The sequence below is a fragment of the Motacilla alba genome, chromosome Z, assembly GCF_015832195.1.
Source record: "Motacilla alba alba isolate MOTALB_02 chromosome Z, Motacilla_alba_V1.0_pri, whole genome shotgun sequence".
Classification (NCBI taxonomy): Eukaryota; Metazoa; Chordata; class Aves; order Passeriformes; family Motacillidae; genus Motacilla; species Motacilla alba.
The window spans coordinates 28,315,928-28,334,867 of record NC_052046.1 but is presented as its reverse complement, the minus strand read 5'-3'; the positions used below and the strand labels follow the sequence as shown (position 1 = coordinate 28,334,867).

At 38.1% G+C, this 18,940-nt stretch overlaps 1 protein-coding gene across 8 annotated transcripts in view; it reads right to left on the bottom strand.

The window, feature by feature from the left end:
• The window catches only part of MCTP1 (multiple C2 and transmembrane domain containing 1), a 215,661-nt gene that overhangs the window by 21,628 nt on the left and 175,093 nt on the right, over positions 1-18,940 (bottom strand). For 6 of the 8 annotated variants that reach the window (XR_005255499.1, XR_005255497.1, XR_005255498.1 and 3 more), the window contains one exon: positions 18,008-18,061. Coding sequence is in view for 5 of the 8 variants with exons in the window: in XM_038125803.1 (XP_037981731.1) it covers positions 18,008-18,061 (54 nt within the window). In the remaining 3 variants the exon portion in view is untranslated. Of the gene's footprint in view, positions 1-13,581; positions 17,643-18,007; positions 18,062-18,940 lie in introns of those variants that run through there. The other 2 variants (XM_038125805.1, XM_038125806.1) reach the window with 2 other exon arrangements.

Here is an 18,940-nt window from a genome sequence, read left to right as displayed (position 1 = left end):
ACCTGCAGCTGACAGCAAACTAACAAATCATTGCTGTTTAACAATTCAGAGTGAATATCGGACATTAAGGAAATGAATGAATGAGACAGACTCTAGAATAAGCATAAAAGGGCACCCAACAGCACTTAGCCTGAAAAGCTGCAAAAGAGCTGGCATTCAACCCATGATGTATCCCTGCTCAAAGGGGGTGCTTTTGAACACAGAATTATTTTCAGTAGAGAAAACAGGAAATTATAAAGAGAATTGAAGACCCTCTCTCCCTTCCTAAATTCCTGAGCCTTTTGCATCATTTTCACAACTGCCAGGGATCCATGTAGGAAGGCATCAGCTTCAAAGGTTTCCTGGCACCAGCTCTCCAGAGATGCAGAAGCAATGTGGTATCTCCTGCTTCTCCAGCTCCACTATTGCTGCTCTGAGGGTGTGTGTTGTATAGCGCATCATCCCTAACAAGGATAGCTTATTTTATTCACATAGGCCTTTTCAGCAGAGAGGAAAATGTAGCCCTCCATACTTAAAAAGCTTGCTTCTTCCAAAATTTTAAGCTCACTGCTTGTTTTTTTGATAGTCAGAAAAGCAACAACCAGCAGCCACACTGAAAGAATTCAATGACAGCTCTCTTCTTCAACTTTCAGTAGTCTTTGTATTATTTATTGTCTAGTAAATAAAGTTGAAACGCTTTTCAACCTTTGTTGCAAACATAGTACCCAGTTGCAGTTTGACAACAGCTGGGAATAAGGCTGCCAATGTAAAATATCTTTTTTTCTCCTTTGCGACTGCTTTCCGTAGATTTCATTATTTCTCCTGGATCTGCACTTTGTCATATCTAGGGCACAGCAATACTAAGTAATCAGGAAAAAGGGATGTGACATTTTCATCACAGAAACAACTGGCTAGGAGGTAATACCATATTCAAGCTTTTCCCAGAGAAAACATGGAAGAGAGCAGGTGCCATTCTTCTAGAAAATTGTGCTATTCTAGTCCGACAGTTTGGGATTAAACATACAGACACTTGAGGTGCTTAGACTTTGTGGCACAACAATTATCTGAGAGGCTATAATAAGCAACTCCATGGGATTAAAACAGCTTTTTGAAAAGCGGCAGCTTTGTGTGATACTTAAAAATAGCCTTTTCTATTTTAGTACAGTTCTTTGCTATCAAACAGATGGAAGGGGTGGACAACAAGAGGTGGACTTGTGCTTGTGGAGAAACAGAACAGACAAGAGAAATAAGCACGTTAAGGTCAAACAGTTATACCAGCTTCTCAAAATATTTCTCAGGCTTTCAGAGAATGGTGGGGCAGGAGTTTCCACAGCTGTTTGTTCCAAGTTACTCTCAATGGCTTTTACTTCCCTGAGTTTGCCCACTTTCATGTTGGACCTACATAAGCTTTAAGAACCCACACCACTGTTAGTGCTCCAACTATTTCCCCCCAGGTTCCTTCAGAGATTTTTGGCAAACATAATCCAGTCCTGATAATTTTTTATTATGAATTTTGTTGATTTTTTTCTGTAACTTCTTTTACCAAAACTGGATTTGAAGCAGACAAACCCTATGGAAACTTCACTATGGTCTTCCATAACAAATACACATGCAAGAAATTACAATTAAATCTTAAATCCAAGGCCCATGGGTAGGATGTTTTGAGTTCCTATTACCATACACTGAAATTTGCAAATCAGTTATTACAAAGTTCTTGAAACTTTTCAAAATTTTAAAGCAGTCAAATCAACAATGAGAAGGCAAATGATAATTTACATTCTGCTTAAAATAAATGATAGGGTGTTGTTAAAACAAAAGGATATCAAAATAACTATGCAAGGAGAAAGAAGTAAGAGAGCATATTATATACATACACTGAAAGATCAATTGTAAAAATTAATTGAGACAATGTTTAGCATATTTATAAATCTAGATCAAAAAGAAGGAAGGTTGAGAGGCCCAGTTTGGAGGTGACAGAATTACTTAAAGATGTGATATCAAACTTCTGAGGAATATAGTGAAGTTAACTGAATTACTAACACTAGTAGTTTACTTAGTGCCATTGTATAAGCCTAATAATTTCAGCTAAAGTATTGAATCCAAATTAAAAAATAAAAATAAAAAATGAGATTCAGAAAAGCAGACATGATATTTGAAATAATGAAAATTATGTGAGGAAAATTAAGACGATGAGCAACAAAAAGTACTAGGACATTTTAATTTACACAGAAGATGAATGAATATAATCAAGATACTCAAAATAATGAATGGTTTAGAGAGAGTAAATTGAGACTCTTAATTACTCTCATAAGACTGTAGAGATAAATGTTCTAAGAACTTGAATGGCAGAAATAAAGCTGATAAAATTAAATTCCTTTTTTCCATTCAATGGAAAACTCACCAGCAGACCTTGCTGACAAAGCAGCATTTGTGTGAAGAACTTAATAAAACCAACAGCAGAATTAAATACATATACCATAATTTTCCTAGTAGGAAAGGTACTAGGTAGAACAGTTATCCACCATTTCACACAAAAATATGACACTTCAAAAATATCTTTTGGAACTTGAACGCAAGTTTAAGTCAGAATACAGAGCAAAACTCATTATAAAAATTAAGTATAGAGAATATACACATGGATAACCTTAACCTAAATTATTCTATATAATTCTATGAGCTGAAACCTTTCCTATTTACTATTTGAGGCACTTGCACATTTGTTAAAACATTTCAGAGGAGTACTAGTAGAACAAGAAATCAGTAGACAGAATCATGGAACTTCTGACATTTTAGCCTAGACAAAAGTACTGAGAAGTACTGTCCACTACTTTCTATAGAGGATTGTACGGATATGAAAACACCTTAACCTTATAGTAAAAATAAACTTCCTATGAACTTTCTGAACAAACAGGGTCACAAAAGTGTTTTCCAGTGACAGCAGTGATTTCTTTTAGAAGGAAAAACCCTGCAAATACACTTTTGGCTAACCATTCCTATCCTAGGTGAATAAATGTGTAATTTTATTGTGTATTTTTTTTCTGGTTATGAAAACTGGGACTAAGAGAACAGCTGGCATGCTCATGGTTGCAACACTAATCACTTGCACCAATCCTGATATCATAATACCTATTTTATGTTTCCTTCAGGTGAACTCTGCCAATTCACACTTTGAAATAGATTTATTTTTACTACACAGTTGTATAATAGTATGTGCAAACCAAATATGTAAGAAGAACTCTGGTATTCTCGGGGAAGAGAAGAAATCTTAATACTTGAATATGTTCAACCCTATCTCAAACTGAAAATCACATGAGAACCTTTGTTTTACATATCAAAATACAGAAGTGGGGAGGGTGGGAGTGGTGGTGGTGCAGGGGTGTTTGGGCTTGATTACTTTTTAGGTAGAAATCAACTAACTACGGGTCAGTACCTCTGTACTGTGCAGTAATTTCTTCCTCTTCCTGAGATATTAGCCTTCACTCGGACTCCAAGATCTGTAGAAGCTGGTACTCCTGAGCACACAACTCCCACAGGGCACCCTACTGCACTGCCTTGGCCCCAAAATCTCACCACCTTTGTTTTGACTTTAATGCTCTTGATTCCTGCGCAGCTGAAAATACTAATGTGGCGGAAAATATTTATATGGTGCTACAAGGGAGAGAAACCTAGAGAGTCCACTAACCAGCCTTACTCAAAACCAAAGGAGCATGGATGTGTGTAGTATGCAAAGCATTTCCCTCTGGTATCTGGAAGACACCCCTGTTGTGTTACAATAATACAAAGGGAATGTAGGGAAAACCCTGTGACTCCTGGGAATAGCACAACCTGACTGGGCACCCTTCCAGGGCTGTCTTTGAGATTGTTTCCCACTACAGAGAGATGGATAAAGGTCTTTATTAATAGCTCTATCAACATTAATATGTAATATTTTAATATTAATAAATTAAATCCTAGGAAGGGGAGGGGGCACGTGTCAGAGCAGAGCCTGCTGCTCCCAGCATCCTCAGAGGATTAGTCTACCTTGAAACAGGGGGCAGAAAAACAATTATCTTCTCCAGAGGAGATGACTTCAGCATCAGAAGGGTTGAGATCTGCTCAGCGGCAAGAGGCTATTAACTATTACACCCTTCTGCATGGTCATGTGTTTCCAACTCTTTTTATATCCCATTTACATTGTATAAATTCCCTGGCTGATTTCAGTGGCAGAGTTGCACTGAGCTTTCCCCTCCCCACCATAACTAATCTTATGGAGCAAAACAGGTTTGTTTTTTGCAGCATTGTGTTTTAATCTCATCCAATTTTCCTTACAGTTACTACTTTCAATCAACATTTTAAAAACCTCAGCCACCACTGAAGAGGTTCAAATAAGCACCTCAACCAGTAAAACAACTAAATGCTGCGAAGTATATGTAGTTTACAGTGGAGATAATTTAGTGTATATAATCAGAGTTTCAATTTTCTCCTAGAGCATAAGAGTAGGATGAATTATTAGTGGAAAACAAAGGACAGAAATAGAAGAAAATAAAGCTTTCCTAAGCACAAACACTTTTCAGTGTCCTAAAAACAGTAATGTGTCTAGTATACCATACCTTATAACTTTGCGTCAGAGCACTGGCTATGCTCCTGCCTTGTGTCCTTAGATGTTTTTTGGGATACAACTCCAAACAGTGATATTGAGAGTGACCCAAAGAAAAGTATAGTGCCTGTGTGTTACCAACATCTCTAAAGGGAAAGAACAACACTTCAAGAAGTTCAAGGTAGTTTAGCAGTGCTGGAGTGCTCCTTGTCCTTGACTAACCCCCCTCCACCTATGATGAGAAAAGCAAAGCAGTTTATTATAAGAGCATGATTGTAACAGTGTTCTGCTGAAACTGAAGTTTCATCCTTGATTAAATATATCCTTTCTAACTCCCTGGAAGCCATTATAGACATCATCCTTACAAATTACCTTATTCAAAATGTTAAGGAAATTGAAATAAGAATGTGGTGTAATATGTCACTTACTACACATTCTTTTATTTTAGTGTTTTTTAAAAGGTAATACTATTTTTTTCTGAATGTTTTTCATGTTCAGATTCTGAAAAATTAATTACTCCAACCCTACACAATTATTATCTATATTTTATAATTAATCTGCTTTGGTAATCCAGAAAAAAAATCAATTTTTTGCCTACATATTTCATCAAGCCCTGTATATTGTTCAACTTTTCCTTGTACTGTAATGCTGGCCTGCTTTAAATAGCAAATGGTATGTTTATAAACTCAATAGATAGTGTTTATCTGCAGTGACATCTTAGGTCTTATCAAAACATTAATTTTGAATTGCAAAATTGGCTGAACTTTCCCTATATTATTCTCTCAGCAGGCTCCCAGGAGGGGTTGTGTGTTCCTTTGAACAGATTCAAAAATACGTTGTCAAGCAGCTGTGATACTCACCAAATTATTTTGGGGAGTTTCAACGGTGTGAAGGGCAGCTTTTCAATCTGATAGCTTTTGATCTGACCTTTTTGGCATTATGGTAGTTCCAAAATGTCTAACTGACATCAGAGGAAAACATAGCCACAGACCAAACTGCTGTGGCTCCTTTCAAATGCAGCCAGTCTCAAAAACAAAGAAACTCCAATGTTCAATAAACAGAAAATGTTTCACCGGGGAAAAAAAAAAATCTTTGTCACTTTCAGGGAATGACATTTCTGTATTTATGCATTAAGACATCAAAATTCAGCATGAAGTTCTTCTTTCTAAAAACATCAAGGTGTTAAAGTACATTTTCTTCTGAATCAATATATCCTGAGGTAGATGAGTGAAAAGGATTACACAATGTAATAACTGCTTGAAACAATTATTTAGTAACAAACTGACTCTTATTATATAATGTAATTTTTGATAATGCAGCTTCAAGCATTCCCTGAACAGACTATAAAATCTTAATCTTTAATAGACTATACAGGAACCACAACTATTATTATGCAAACCATTCTTCTATCAAAATGCATGGGTGTGTACTGTACTTCAGAAAAATAGCTGAGTAAACTGTTTCTTGATCTTAACTATACACTGTGTATTGATCTAAAATATTCAGGCAGCATTAATTCTTTGAGAATGGGAAGGAAAGCAGTCCTATGAGTACAGAAAATACAAAAGAAGATGCTTTGGTGTGAACATATGCACAAATTTCAAATTCATAAAAAATTTTTAAAAATCCAACAACAAATTAGCAACAGAAAAGAATTTCCATCTACGCTTCTTCGCCTGTTGGTATTTAAATTTTTTACTCAAACAGTAAGTAAAGGTCAACAGTACATATACCATGGCTTTTCCATAGGTAATTCTGAATTATAGCTAATACCATGCATTAAAGGCATAGCAAGGCACTGGCTAATACGTTGAGCTAGGAGGAATCATATAATTCTTTTGTGTAAAATACTGAAAAGCACATCTGCTGATCAATTGATCTTAAATTACTATTTTTGATTGCAAGAAAGCTTCAGATTAGCAATGGTGTTCCGACTTACTCACTCTGCTAAATACTAATCAAAAGCAATTCTTTTTCAATAGAATTATTTTCTCTCAGGGCTCTCTGCTACTCTGGCATTAAAATATCTATGACATCACATAAAGGAGTGGTATCCATTTTGTTTTTCTAAAGCTGTTTGCCTTCAGAACAAAAATAGTTTACTAGGATAACTCTGTAAATCTGGTTTTCCCATCCTGGACTTAGTTACCTTAGCACCTGAGCAGGCCAAGAAAATATAGAAAAGAGACAGGAAGTAGGAGCAAGAGAAAGAAGAAAAAAAACCCCACTTAAATATTTATTAGTAATTTTTCTTATATTTTTAATGTGCATTAAAATAATCCATTTCTCAGCTCAATTACTTACAAATAACTTATCTGCAGAATCAAGTAAATCTCTCAGCTGTGGAAGTTTATTTTTCCATGTGCTATCTTGAGATAAGCAGGTCTGTAATATTATATTTCTGCTGACATAATTGTGCATGAATTCTGATCTGATTTAGTATTACATGGTGCAAAAGGTGACACATTTCCTTTAATACAGCCCATTAGAAAAGGAAAGGAATTGCCAGTGTATGAAATCTAAAGAGTTTGATTGAAAAACTCTGGGACTTGGGGGTCAACTCAGTGGAAAAGTAACTTGCTCAGCTACCCCAGGCACTAAGCACTGTGACAAGCAAACTTAATAACCTGGTGCATTTACTGAGACAATCAATAAAAACACTGCACTATCAGACTGCTACAGCTGTACATTAACCTACCATATTACCTCAACTTCTCCTGAACCAGTCAAACATGCATTTGCTGATCATGCAGATAACACAGATACCTCGCTGGTCCTTAAGTCACATTTAATAGTAAGTCAGAGTGCTAAAACAACCATTTACTGCTTTTCCACATGCCATAAATTCTAATTTTCAAATCTATCTAAATTGTACACCAAAGAACTACTGAGATAGTGAAGCCAACTGCTCTGAAATTAATTTATGAGAGATTTAAGGCACATTCCTATTTGAATCCTCAATCCACACTTGTTACCCCAGCACACCTGCAGCTGGGGCTTTCTGGCCTCTTCCTGCCTTCCTGCCTTCTCCTGATGCAGGTCTCAGCATCATCACGTCCTTGCCTACCCAAGAATCTGCCATTCCTGCTCACTAACTTGTCTATGTTTATTTTTATAGCTTATTTCTCCTATTCTTTCTCCCAGTTCCAGCTCTAGTTCCTGCAGACTCCTCAGCTCACAGCTGCTCCAGCAGAGTTCATGGGTGGGCATCGGTACTCTTGCATGCAGCTCAACAGGAAAGTCAGTAAATCCACACAAAAACCATTGCCCTCCTTGGCACTTGGTCCCAGTGCTCGACCTCTCATAAGTCCAGGCAGGAGCAGCCCAGACATGCTTCTTACCTTTGGAACTTTCCTAGTAGTTACAAGTAAACACATAGAATTCCTACCACAGAAGAAAATCGAAACAGAACAAAGCAGTATGCAGTATGCACTATTTGTTCAAAAGCTTTATGCTAAATTTGCCTCTTAATTTGTCAGCAGATTACACCTGAGTAGAGACAGACTCTGCTCTGTACCATGCTGTGATGTGTTCTGGATGCTGCTGCACAATACCAACTTTTTAATTCCATACCACATTGCTCTAGGAGAAACTTTATTCTTGAATACTTTGGGCACAGGTGCTTCTTTCATTTTGTCAGGATTATATTTTGCCTAGATGATCTGTCCTGCAACTTCATCACTAATCCACACACCAACATTAGGTAAACAATATAAATTTTTCTACTGATACACAGATATTTCAAACTGTAAACAAAATGCATGTTGCATATTGTTTGCATAATCTTGCAGTTTATTTTCCCATTTTCCTCCATAAAGCACAGGAAAGCCTGATCAACTGTCCTGACAAATTTTGGAGTTGAGGCTGTAATTTTCCTCAGATCTCTATCTGTGAAGTCAAATTCCTAGCTTAAGCTGGATTTTCAGCGTGTTGTAGTGCAAGCCTCAGCATCAAATCTCAGTTGAAAACCCAGACCCAAACTGCATGTGGCACACAGCTGAGCACCGTCTTCTCCCACAGCATCACCTTCACCACTCATTCATTCTCATTCACATACATTGTGTCAACCACATGCTCCACTAGGAACTGGGTCCATGCAGCACTTACCTCACACTAGCACATCCTAACAATCACTTTTCTCTACGAGGCTTCCAAAGTTGTATCTTACTGTGTTTGCATAGCCAGGTTTTGGAAGGGGTGGGCTACAGAGCTGGCTTCTATGAGAAGCTGCTGGAAGCTTCTCCTGTGTCTGGCAGAGCCAATACCAGCCAGGATGGACCCAATGGTGGCCATGGCTGAGCCCACCAGCAGCAATATTAATGCCTCTGTGGTAATGTATTTAGGAAGGAAATAAAAAAAGATATTGCACAGATGTTATTGTGGCCAGGGGAAAATGAAATGAAAATATGTGAGAGGAATGGCTTTGCAGACACCAAAGTCAGTGGAGAAGGAGGAGTAAAAAAGGTGCTCCAGGTGCCAGAGCTGAGATTTCTTTGTATCCCCAGATGAAGACTGTGCTGAAGCAGCTGTGCCTCTGCAGCCCGTGGAGATGCCACACCTGCAGCCTGGGAAGGAGACCCAGGCTGGAGAGGGTGGATGCCTGAGAGAAGGCTGTGATCCTGTGGGAAACCCATGCTGCAGCATGGTTCTGGCAGGGACCTGAAGACCCATGAAGAGAGGAGACCGTGCTGGAGCAGCCTTCCTGGCAGGACTTGTTAACCCTGCAGGGAACCCACTCTGGAGGAGCCTGTGCCTGAAGAAATGTACTGTGCAGAAGAGTGACCCACATTGCAGAAGTTTGTGGAGAATTGCTGCCTATGGGATGGACTCAGGGTAGGGAAATTTGTCAACAACTATCTCCTGTGGGAGGGGCCCCAGTGCTGGAGCAGGAAAAGGACTCACCTTCCTGAGAGCAGTGACAAGGACAACCTGTGATGAACTGACTGCAAGCCATTCCCCATCTCCCTGCACTGTTTAAGTACTGGAGGTAGAGCTTGGGAAGGTGAGAAAAGTGAAGGTAATTTTAAGATTTATTCTACTTCTCACTATTCTGCTCTGATTTTGGTAGTAATAAATTCCATTAATATTCCCAAGTTGAGTCTCTTTTTTCTCTGATGGTAATTGGTGAGTGATCTCTCCCCATCCTGACCTTAACCCATGAACCCTTTGTTATATTTTCTTTCCCCTGTCCAGCTGCAGAGGGGAGTGATAGAACAGCTTTGGTGGGTGCCTGGCATCCAGCCATGGTCAACCCACCACACTTCACATCTCTGCTTCCTGTGGAACTCAGAGGATTGATTGTGTATTACAGGCTCTACACTTTGCTGTAGAAAATGCTCAAAAGGTATCTCTCCAAAGGTGTTTGGGTCTGTCCTTTGGAAGGTTAAAAAAATGGAGTTATGAATTAACCTGAAGAAACATTCAGGTGGCTGGCAAATCAGTCACTACATGGCTTGCTTAGAGTTGGAAATGGTTCACAGCAGTAGTTTAAACAGAACCCACATCTCATGATTCTGTGTGAAACTACTTCAAAGAAATTCTGTTAGAGAATGAAGAATGGTGATTGTCCATTCTCGCCACTTTTGAAATCACATGGAGCTAAGGTATAAACCAACCTGCACACATAGGAAGGGTTTCAAAGTAAACCCAGCAGTAAAGGGCTTTGGTTCTTTCCTTTCACACTCATTATTTCTCTTCCAAGTCATGGAGAAGACCATACAGATGTTTTTAATTAGACTCCAAAGTTACTTTTTGAGGACCTAGGTGAAAACAGCACTTCACTTGGCATCAAAGAATTTAAAGCTGCTTAGTTTTATTAAGAAATAATATTAAGTGTAGAGGAAAAAGTATGTCCCATTCTTAAATAGCTAACATAATTTAGACACATTCTTTATTCAATTTAATGATTTATTGAATTATACTTGGATTGCTTCATAAGGAACATCACCCACACTATATTGGTCACAGGTGAAGAACACCGTGTACAAGGGTGTTATGAATGAGTGTCAAAATTCATATTTATTAGAGTAGAGAAATAGATTCAGAATAGTATGAAATAAGGTAGATAGATATTAAAGTAAAAAGGGATAGAAGGAGAGTTACGTCTGGACATGTTCTCAGGGAAATACCCAAGAAAAGTCAATCTGCAGTAAAACACCAACACATACCATACCAATAGACTCTATTTACATGTGAAACCCAACAGGGACAGTTGGTTTCAAGATTGCAACCACACAGGGAATTACGCCATCAGCAGCACACCTGGATACCCCCGACTGGAGGGGGGGAACCCACTGCTTAGAATTTTAAATCAGTTCTGGGAAACCTCTCAGTTTGCAAAAGAGATTTCCAGTAAGAACTGAGTATCGGAATTCAGGGTGATGACAAGGATATCTCTCTCGGGATGTGACTGTGTATTGTTAAGATTAATCCTGTCTAGCACAAGACCAGAAGTCGATGAATAATTCCCGAAGACATCGAGGACAGGACTACCTTCCATCAGATACCATTCTACTGGACCGGAGAAACCTTTGGAACTTGTTTGGTTATGAAAAGGACAATGGACTTCCTAGCCCGCGGCAAGAAAAATAGGATAAAAAGACCTGCAGACCTGCATGGAGAAAACTCGGTGTGCTCGCTACACTCCGAAGCTGCCAGTGCTTGGAGCTGTTCAGCGTGACACCCAGGGTCTATTCTCGGGCTAGACTCTGTCCGATCCGTGGCTTACCGAAACTTTGTCAATTTGCGTGAAATAAATTTTGTACTTTGTTTTTATATCATAATTTGGCTCTGGCAAATTATTGATAAAATCAAATTGGCAATCTTATCCATAACAAGGGTAAGTGTATTTCATTCGACTGTTTATAGACTGTCCTGAGGTAATCCATACTGTTAGTACATTCCACATCTTTCTGTGCCTACAGCTTGTTCCCGTATCTTTAACACCTTGCAAACGACGACCTTGTGTGTGGGGAGTGTTTTTAGGGTTCTCAAAAACGGGCCTCCCGGGCAGCTCTCTGCCTTTTGCCGTGTGCTGTTTGCTTGGCCAGCTGTTTGGTCGTTGCTCAGGCAGAAGTTTTATTCCCCTTTTGGGTTCTCTTTTCGGTTGTTTGGGGTTTTTTTCCCTTTTTTCTCGTTTTGGACAGGCTGCCTTGGGGCGATTTCCACGGGCTGTTTCTGTTTCAGCCGAGCGGGGCAAGCCCCCGCTGCAGGGCAAGCCACTCTCCCCACCGGCAGCGGCCAGCCAAGGACAGCAAACCGCGGGCCGCCCCAGCCCGCAGCAGCTGCTTAGCTTTGCCTGTCCTGCCGTTTCCTGCCACAAGGAAGGTGAAGTCCCTTCCCGAGTTCTAGCCCCTCGATCCAGAGAATACCAGCTGTCGGGGAGATGAGCAGAGCGGTGAGGGGGCAGGAGGAAAGCTGACATTACCTTTCGCCTTGTCCTTCGAATCACGCACTCGACTGCGGAGCACCACCTTGGAGGGGTGGGATGTCCCCAGTACTTTTAGGCCTCTCTTTATTCTCGAGATATAGCAATTTTGCTGTTATTTTTTGCCTGTTGCTGTTATGCTTGTTAGTAAACTGCTGTTTTTTCCACTTATTTCTACTTTCCTTCGTTCCTTAGTGGTGGAAAGGGACTGGTTAAACCTATAAAGGAGGCAGCTCATTCCAGAGTATTCTTTAAATTGTCTCAAACCAAGACATAGACCCATGGTCCCCCAGTGACTATCACACACACACACACACACACCCCTCCTCAAATGCTGAACTTCAGATATAAGTCTTAGATTCTGATCTCATTAATTCTTATTTTATTTCACTGTTTTTGATAGTATTTCAAGACTGCACAAGGACAAAGAAACCTGATCTCATTAAAACTAAACCTCTCAAAAGGCTGTCCAAGTACCTGTTTTCAAAGATGTGTAGGTTAATGATGAAGACTATATGATGTCCCACTACAGGGCAGGATGAAAACTGCTTTTTTGTAGAAGTTGCTGTGCAAAGGCTCCACAGGATCTAAGGTATATCCAAGCAAAAGTAACTTCATGGCCGTGACTTGGGGGTGATCCAATGATCAAAACCAGGTGATAGTCCAGAGTACAGGCTGAAGCAAGCTACACATTCAAACCATACATTATGTACAACTGTTATTAAAACTATACACCTCTTATCAACATCTCTACACGAATAACTAAACTGAGCTGAAACCAAACTGTACTGAGACTTCTGCAGCCATGTACTGTAGATTGTCCTGTTATAGAGGTTTTTTTGTAAGTACACACAGTTTTATAAGCTAAGCTTTGAGAGGATAACAGATGCATACATAGCTACAGTTTTCACTGGAAGCTGCTGTTGGGTTTTTATTTACAATTAGCATTTAGGTGCTATGTTCATGTAGAATATAATGGTAGAATCAAGCTATAGGTGGACGAATAGATTTACTTGTTCTGGAATTTTAACTCCACTCTTTATTTCTCTGTATCATTTCCCCACCATTTATTTTATAGAAAATAACTGCCACTGTAATAGATTACAATCTTCTCTTTTACAGAATATAAAAATGTGCTTACATCGGAGCTATCTTTCCTCCTCCTCACAATCTCCTCTCAGTAAAAATGAAGTGCGTGCTTCTGAGACAGGATACTGTTTTGGCTTGAGAACAAAGTTGATACCGCTCAGCAGCAATGATTAGAAGCTTTAAAACATATTTTAATTTGACTCAAATATAATTCATTACAAAAGCTTTTAGTTATCTTGAAGTACAATTTCATTGACTGAGAACTGCAAAGAATTTTTCAAAGAATGAAAGGATAAAGAGTAACCAAAACTGCAAATGTTTTGAATATTTTTTCATAATTGTTATGAATGAAGTCAAAATTCATAAAGAAATTAAATAATATGATAAATATAATATGGTTATAGATGTGATAAATAATAAAACCAGTTAGAAATAGTTATAAAGATTAAGGAGTTATTTTTATCACAGGAGATTTGCCCAGGCAAATCTCCAAGAAGCAGGGCTTGGGAAACTTGTTGTCATACACATACCACAAGGTACGACCACATTTACATGTGAAGAGAAGGGCAGCACAGAATTTCGGAAACCTTAACTAAGTAAAGAATTACGCCATCAGCAGCACACCTGGCTACTGACAACTGGGGGGGGGGTGGTAACAGGGGGTAACACATCCAATGAAATCCATTCAGGCTTGTAATCTGTTTCTGGGAAATCCCTTAATATGTAAGAGATTTCCAGTAAGGGATTGTTTGACTTGCATATCTCCCCAGACATAGAGTTTTGTGTATTGCAAACACGGTTTTTCGAGTTCTGTCTAGCACAAGACAAGGAGTCGATGAATTATTCCCAAGACATCGAGAGCTGGACCATCTTTCATCTGATAGCATTATCCTGGACCGGAGAAGCTTTTGGGACTCACTTGATTAAGAAAAGGACAAAGGACATCCTGGCCCACAGCAAGAAAAAGAGTATGAAAACTGGACTCGGATCCGACCATGGCGTGCCGCTCGACTCTGAGGCGACAGCGGCTCAGAGCTGTGCAGCATGTCACCCAGAGCCTATGTCCCGAGCTAGACTCTGTCCGATTCGTGGCTGACCCAGATTTTGTCATTCGATCGCGAAATAAATTTTATACTTTGTTATTTTATCATAATTTGGCTCTTGCAAATTATTGATTCAATTTGATTGGCAATTTCATACATAAAAATAATAAAATATTAAGATGAAAGTAAAACAAAAGATGCACGTTCATAACGTGCATCTTACTCTCTTTATGCCTGCAGTGGCAGCAGTTTTCAATGGCCTAAATCTGTGGTGTGCTGAGGGCTTCCAGCAAAAGGCTGACCTGAACAATCTTTGAGATTATCTGAAATCTTACCTGGAGCTATGTGAAGAACATATGTAAACTTCTTAAAAAATAAATCTTAGATACACAGACAAATTCTAGGTACATAGGTTATCCATATTGACTGCTACATTATTATAACATAACTGCATAAAAATCCTTTTGATAGCTTATTGATAACTTGACTTCATGTAATTTAAGTGACCCATGTTTGCTAAGGTATTGTATAAGCCAGTGTTTGGAAAGGAGCCAAAAGAAAAAAAAAGAAAGAGAAATCAGATTAAATTGTAAATCTGTGGTTGGCATAGGTTTAGCAAAAGCTACAGAACATACAGAATGCAAAATCTAATGCTGTTTCTTGGAAGAACTAGTATTAAATGCCTGAGCCAAATAAACTACATCTTTTAAAATTCCTAAATACCTAACAAGACAATGAAGAAAAATCAGGAAAAAAGTGTTCCAGTGCTAAGTACCACTTTGTAACCAATACAAATAGCATACCTGCTGCTTTAGGTTATTATTCATATTGCAAGTGAAGATGAAAGTTAAGATTCTCCAGTAAAAAAAACACATCACGTGGCCTTAAATTAACATTCCTGTCTTGACTGCAGCAGAGGGTGATAAAAGTTACTAAAATCCAGAACACTAGACTGAGACATGGTAGTGCAAATCTATCTTGTCAGACTGCTCTCAGTATTACACACCACCATTAATAAAATGCATTACATTAACTAATTTCATATATTTCGGCATTCATCATCCTCAGTTTACTACTTCTGTAACTCTGCAATTTGGGGATGTCAAGCAACGCCTGTCCATGACATAACCTACATTAGGGCATGTCCACACTGAGGTCTCATGTAGCAAGTCACTGATATCCAAGTCAGCTCTAAAGAAAGACACTTATCATAATCACTCAACAATCTGATAAGTGAAAACATATGGATAGGTTTAGGTAAAGCCTGCAAAGAGCCTTCACTAAATGGAAAACAGGTGCTCCAGTTCCATGCCATGCCCTATTGATCATAAAGTCCAAAGGTTACAGGACTAATAGCTTCCTTGTGGTAATCAGGGAGCAAAGACACTGGCCATGGTCAAACAGCTGGGGCTTATTTTACATATTTGCAACATATGCTTCAGTTTCAATGAAAGTAAGGGTTTGGCACATTTATGAATCTTGTAAATTTCTTCACACAAGGAGACCCATTTTCCTGAGTTTTCTATTATACCACATGAAAAAAACAAGAGAAATAATAAAAGCCAAAGGCCACTACCAGCTGGTGTTACAAAACATGCATTTGTTTTCTCACAAAAATTCATTTTGCACATAGCTTTAAGAAAACACACATGAACTAAACACAAAACTGCACCCCTCCATTTAGTCAAAAGATGTAAGAGGAACAGCAGGAGTTTGGAGAGTATGTCTAGTGCACCAGAAAGTAAAAACAGCTTCTAACAACAAACAAATTAATCCTAACCATGTTCTTATTATTTGCAATTTAACCGAGTGCAAAATAACACCCACCGCAAACACCCTGAATGAATAGACTAGTATATACATGCTTGTTTTAAAAAGTGTAGGGTTTTTTTTTCCAATTCAAACAGCATATTTAATCTTGAGAGCTCAAAACATTTGCAATAATGAAGACAGCTTTGAATTTACGAAAATCAACCTTAACACCTTCTGTATAAAAAAACCCAGCTCTTAAATATTCAATAAAAGGGCTCACTGAATGCACACAGTAATGTCAGTACTCACTTTAATTCAACCTTGGTAACTAGATCTAAAAAAAATGTTTGAACTCTGGTGTCAGTTTGAGAAAGCTGAATATTAGATCATAACATTGAAACCTAGAGTGATATTTCTAATTAGGGGTGTTTGCTCAGAGAATCACCAGAGAACTGGTGGGAGGGAGGGGCTGACCTCTGCCTTTATCTTCTCTATTAAAGGAGTTTGTTTAGCAATTTCCAAAACCCACTAAGCAGTAACTACACAGGCTGGTTTAATCTACAAGCAGTCAAGTACTATTCTTTGTGAGCTAATCACATGGTTAAAATATCCAGGAATACATACACTACTGGTATGACACATTTGCACCAGATCTAATAATAAAGCAGAAACAATCAGGAGAAAATGGCCTCAAATGGATGGTAAATCAGTGTCTATCAGAAAACAAATGATGACTCAAAGCTAGCATATTGAGATAAAATTCAAGCCCTCCATAGCTACATGATGGACTTGTATAATCAATCATATATTTTATTGCTAGAAATGGATGCTCATATCATTTAGCATCAAAAAACATACCATATGTGTTTTGAGGAAGAAGATTTTGTTAGTACAGTGTTATGAAATTATGTAGCTAACAATTTAGGTGATGTATAGAAGAACTTCTCATATAAATGACCTGGCAATGAAACAAGGAAATGCTCTTATTTTTTACCATCTCTTACATCTTAGGTGTTAGCTAACAGGAAAATAATCATTGAGGGAATTAACTAATTACAGTGAATTTTCTGACATTTCAAATGCTGCTGCCAGCATATGAATTTTTACAGTGGTATATAAATGTACATCTCAGCCAGAAAAAAAGGTCAAGAGCATAAATTAAGATGCACTGTTTTTCTCCTCTCAGAAAAAAAAAAAGAAATGCTATATTACAACAGAAGTGGGGGAAGATCTGTGAAGGTCAAAATAATCTGAATTTTAATACAGAGTTGTTGTAAAACTATGTATTTTCTTCATTTTTAATTTTCTTCCACAAATATCACCCTTCTGATAGGAAAATACCAGCAAGTATTGGGCTGTCCTCACTCATCTCACCAGAAAGCCATCCTGCCAGTGCTAGCCATTGCTTCAGTGGTGCAAGGTCATTCTGATTTATTTTCTTTGGGTTTTCCCTCTCACTGGGGGCCAACCAATCCAAGAAGCTCCATGGCTTGGCTCAATGATATGTGGAAAGGAGTTGTTATATACTGTGGTTGCAATCCTCAACCTGGATGGCAGCATCTAGACTGAATCACATCCACTCAAATAGATGAATGATCTGCTGTGGTTTCCCAGCTTGCAGGGCCACAATGCAAACTTCAAATCAAATGGATAACTATGAGAATTGTGATTATTTAAATATCATATGGAGGCCAAAACGTTCTTCACAAGAGCTGTCAAGTTCCAGACTGGCAGAGATACTCTTGTTCCTGGCAGGAAAAAAATATTTGATCCAGCTCTAGAACCAAGGAAAGAAAAGAAAATAAAAATGAAAAGGGAGAGAGAGAGAAAAAAAAAAAAAAAAAAAAAAAAAAAAAAAAAAAAAGAAGAAGAAGAAGAAAAATAAGAAATGAATAAAAGAAAAAGAAAAAGAAGGACAAGAAGAAGAAAAAAATAAAAACCAGAAAAACAAAAAGAAAGCAGAATCTATAGTCCCCTAACCTTTCCCTCAATACACTATACCTATTATTATAGCATGATAAACAGCTCTGTCCACTTTTCTGGACTAAAACACATCAACTCCTTTTTTAACTGTCGGTAAAAACAGTGTCATGTCTAAATTCTCCCATCCCCAGATACCCAAGTGCTAGGAAAGATAATTACCTTGTCATCTCTGTCATCCTCTTCTTCCTCGTCCTCTAGCATGTCCTCCACTACCTGCAGACAGAAACAGTAGTAGTTGTCATCATTTAAAAAGAAAGAGTTTTGTTCTGTCAATTCTAAGCCTTTTGTAGATGAAAACTTATTAACATTTGAAATAAATGCACAGAGGGAAAATGTACAACTAGGAAAAAACACTTGATCTAGTGATTCAAATTTAGGAAAGTGTTATAACTTTAATTGACCTACATTGGGGAATTATATACTGAAAGCCCTTCCTTTGCAAATGCTTGCTTGACAATTTAAGTATTTAAAAGGTAGTTCAAAATTCAGTATATGCCTGCTCTAACTAAAGGAATCCTTTCTCAGCTCCACTGGTGCCTATGCAGCACACACACATGCTCACTTCAAATTTATTGTTACCTAAAAGGTCAACACTTTTAATAGAATTTACAGTATTCACCAAGAGAATACTGTAAATTCTATACTTTGTCTTGAAGACTACAAAGCCAGAAATAAATTCACAGTAGCTTATCTCCTTATCATGTTCAACAGTGATATATACCATATGCTCTATCAACATTATCCCTGTGTTTTTTTAATACTAATTTTGTACAATCTGTGCATCTAACTTTAAGCACAATAATTGTGAGCTGCACCTGCCACTTGTCTGCATCTATGTATTTTTCCATATATAGTTTTTCAGTCCTACACCATGAAATATAAACATACATTAAATACTTTCTCTAAATGTTAATAAATATTAATCATGCCATCAGCATGAAATAAGCCACTTAGTTTAGTTTACAGCGAGATCAAATGATTTTCCAAAGATAGGCCATGGCAGATTCAGACTTAAATATCTCTCTCTAATTACACTGTGATCAACACTAACAGGAAAATTCTTTTTTTGATAGAAAGAAAGCTGTACCTCCT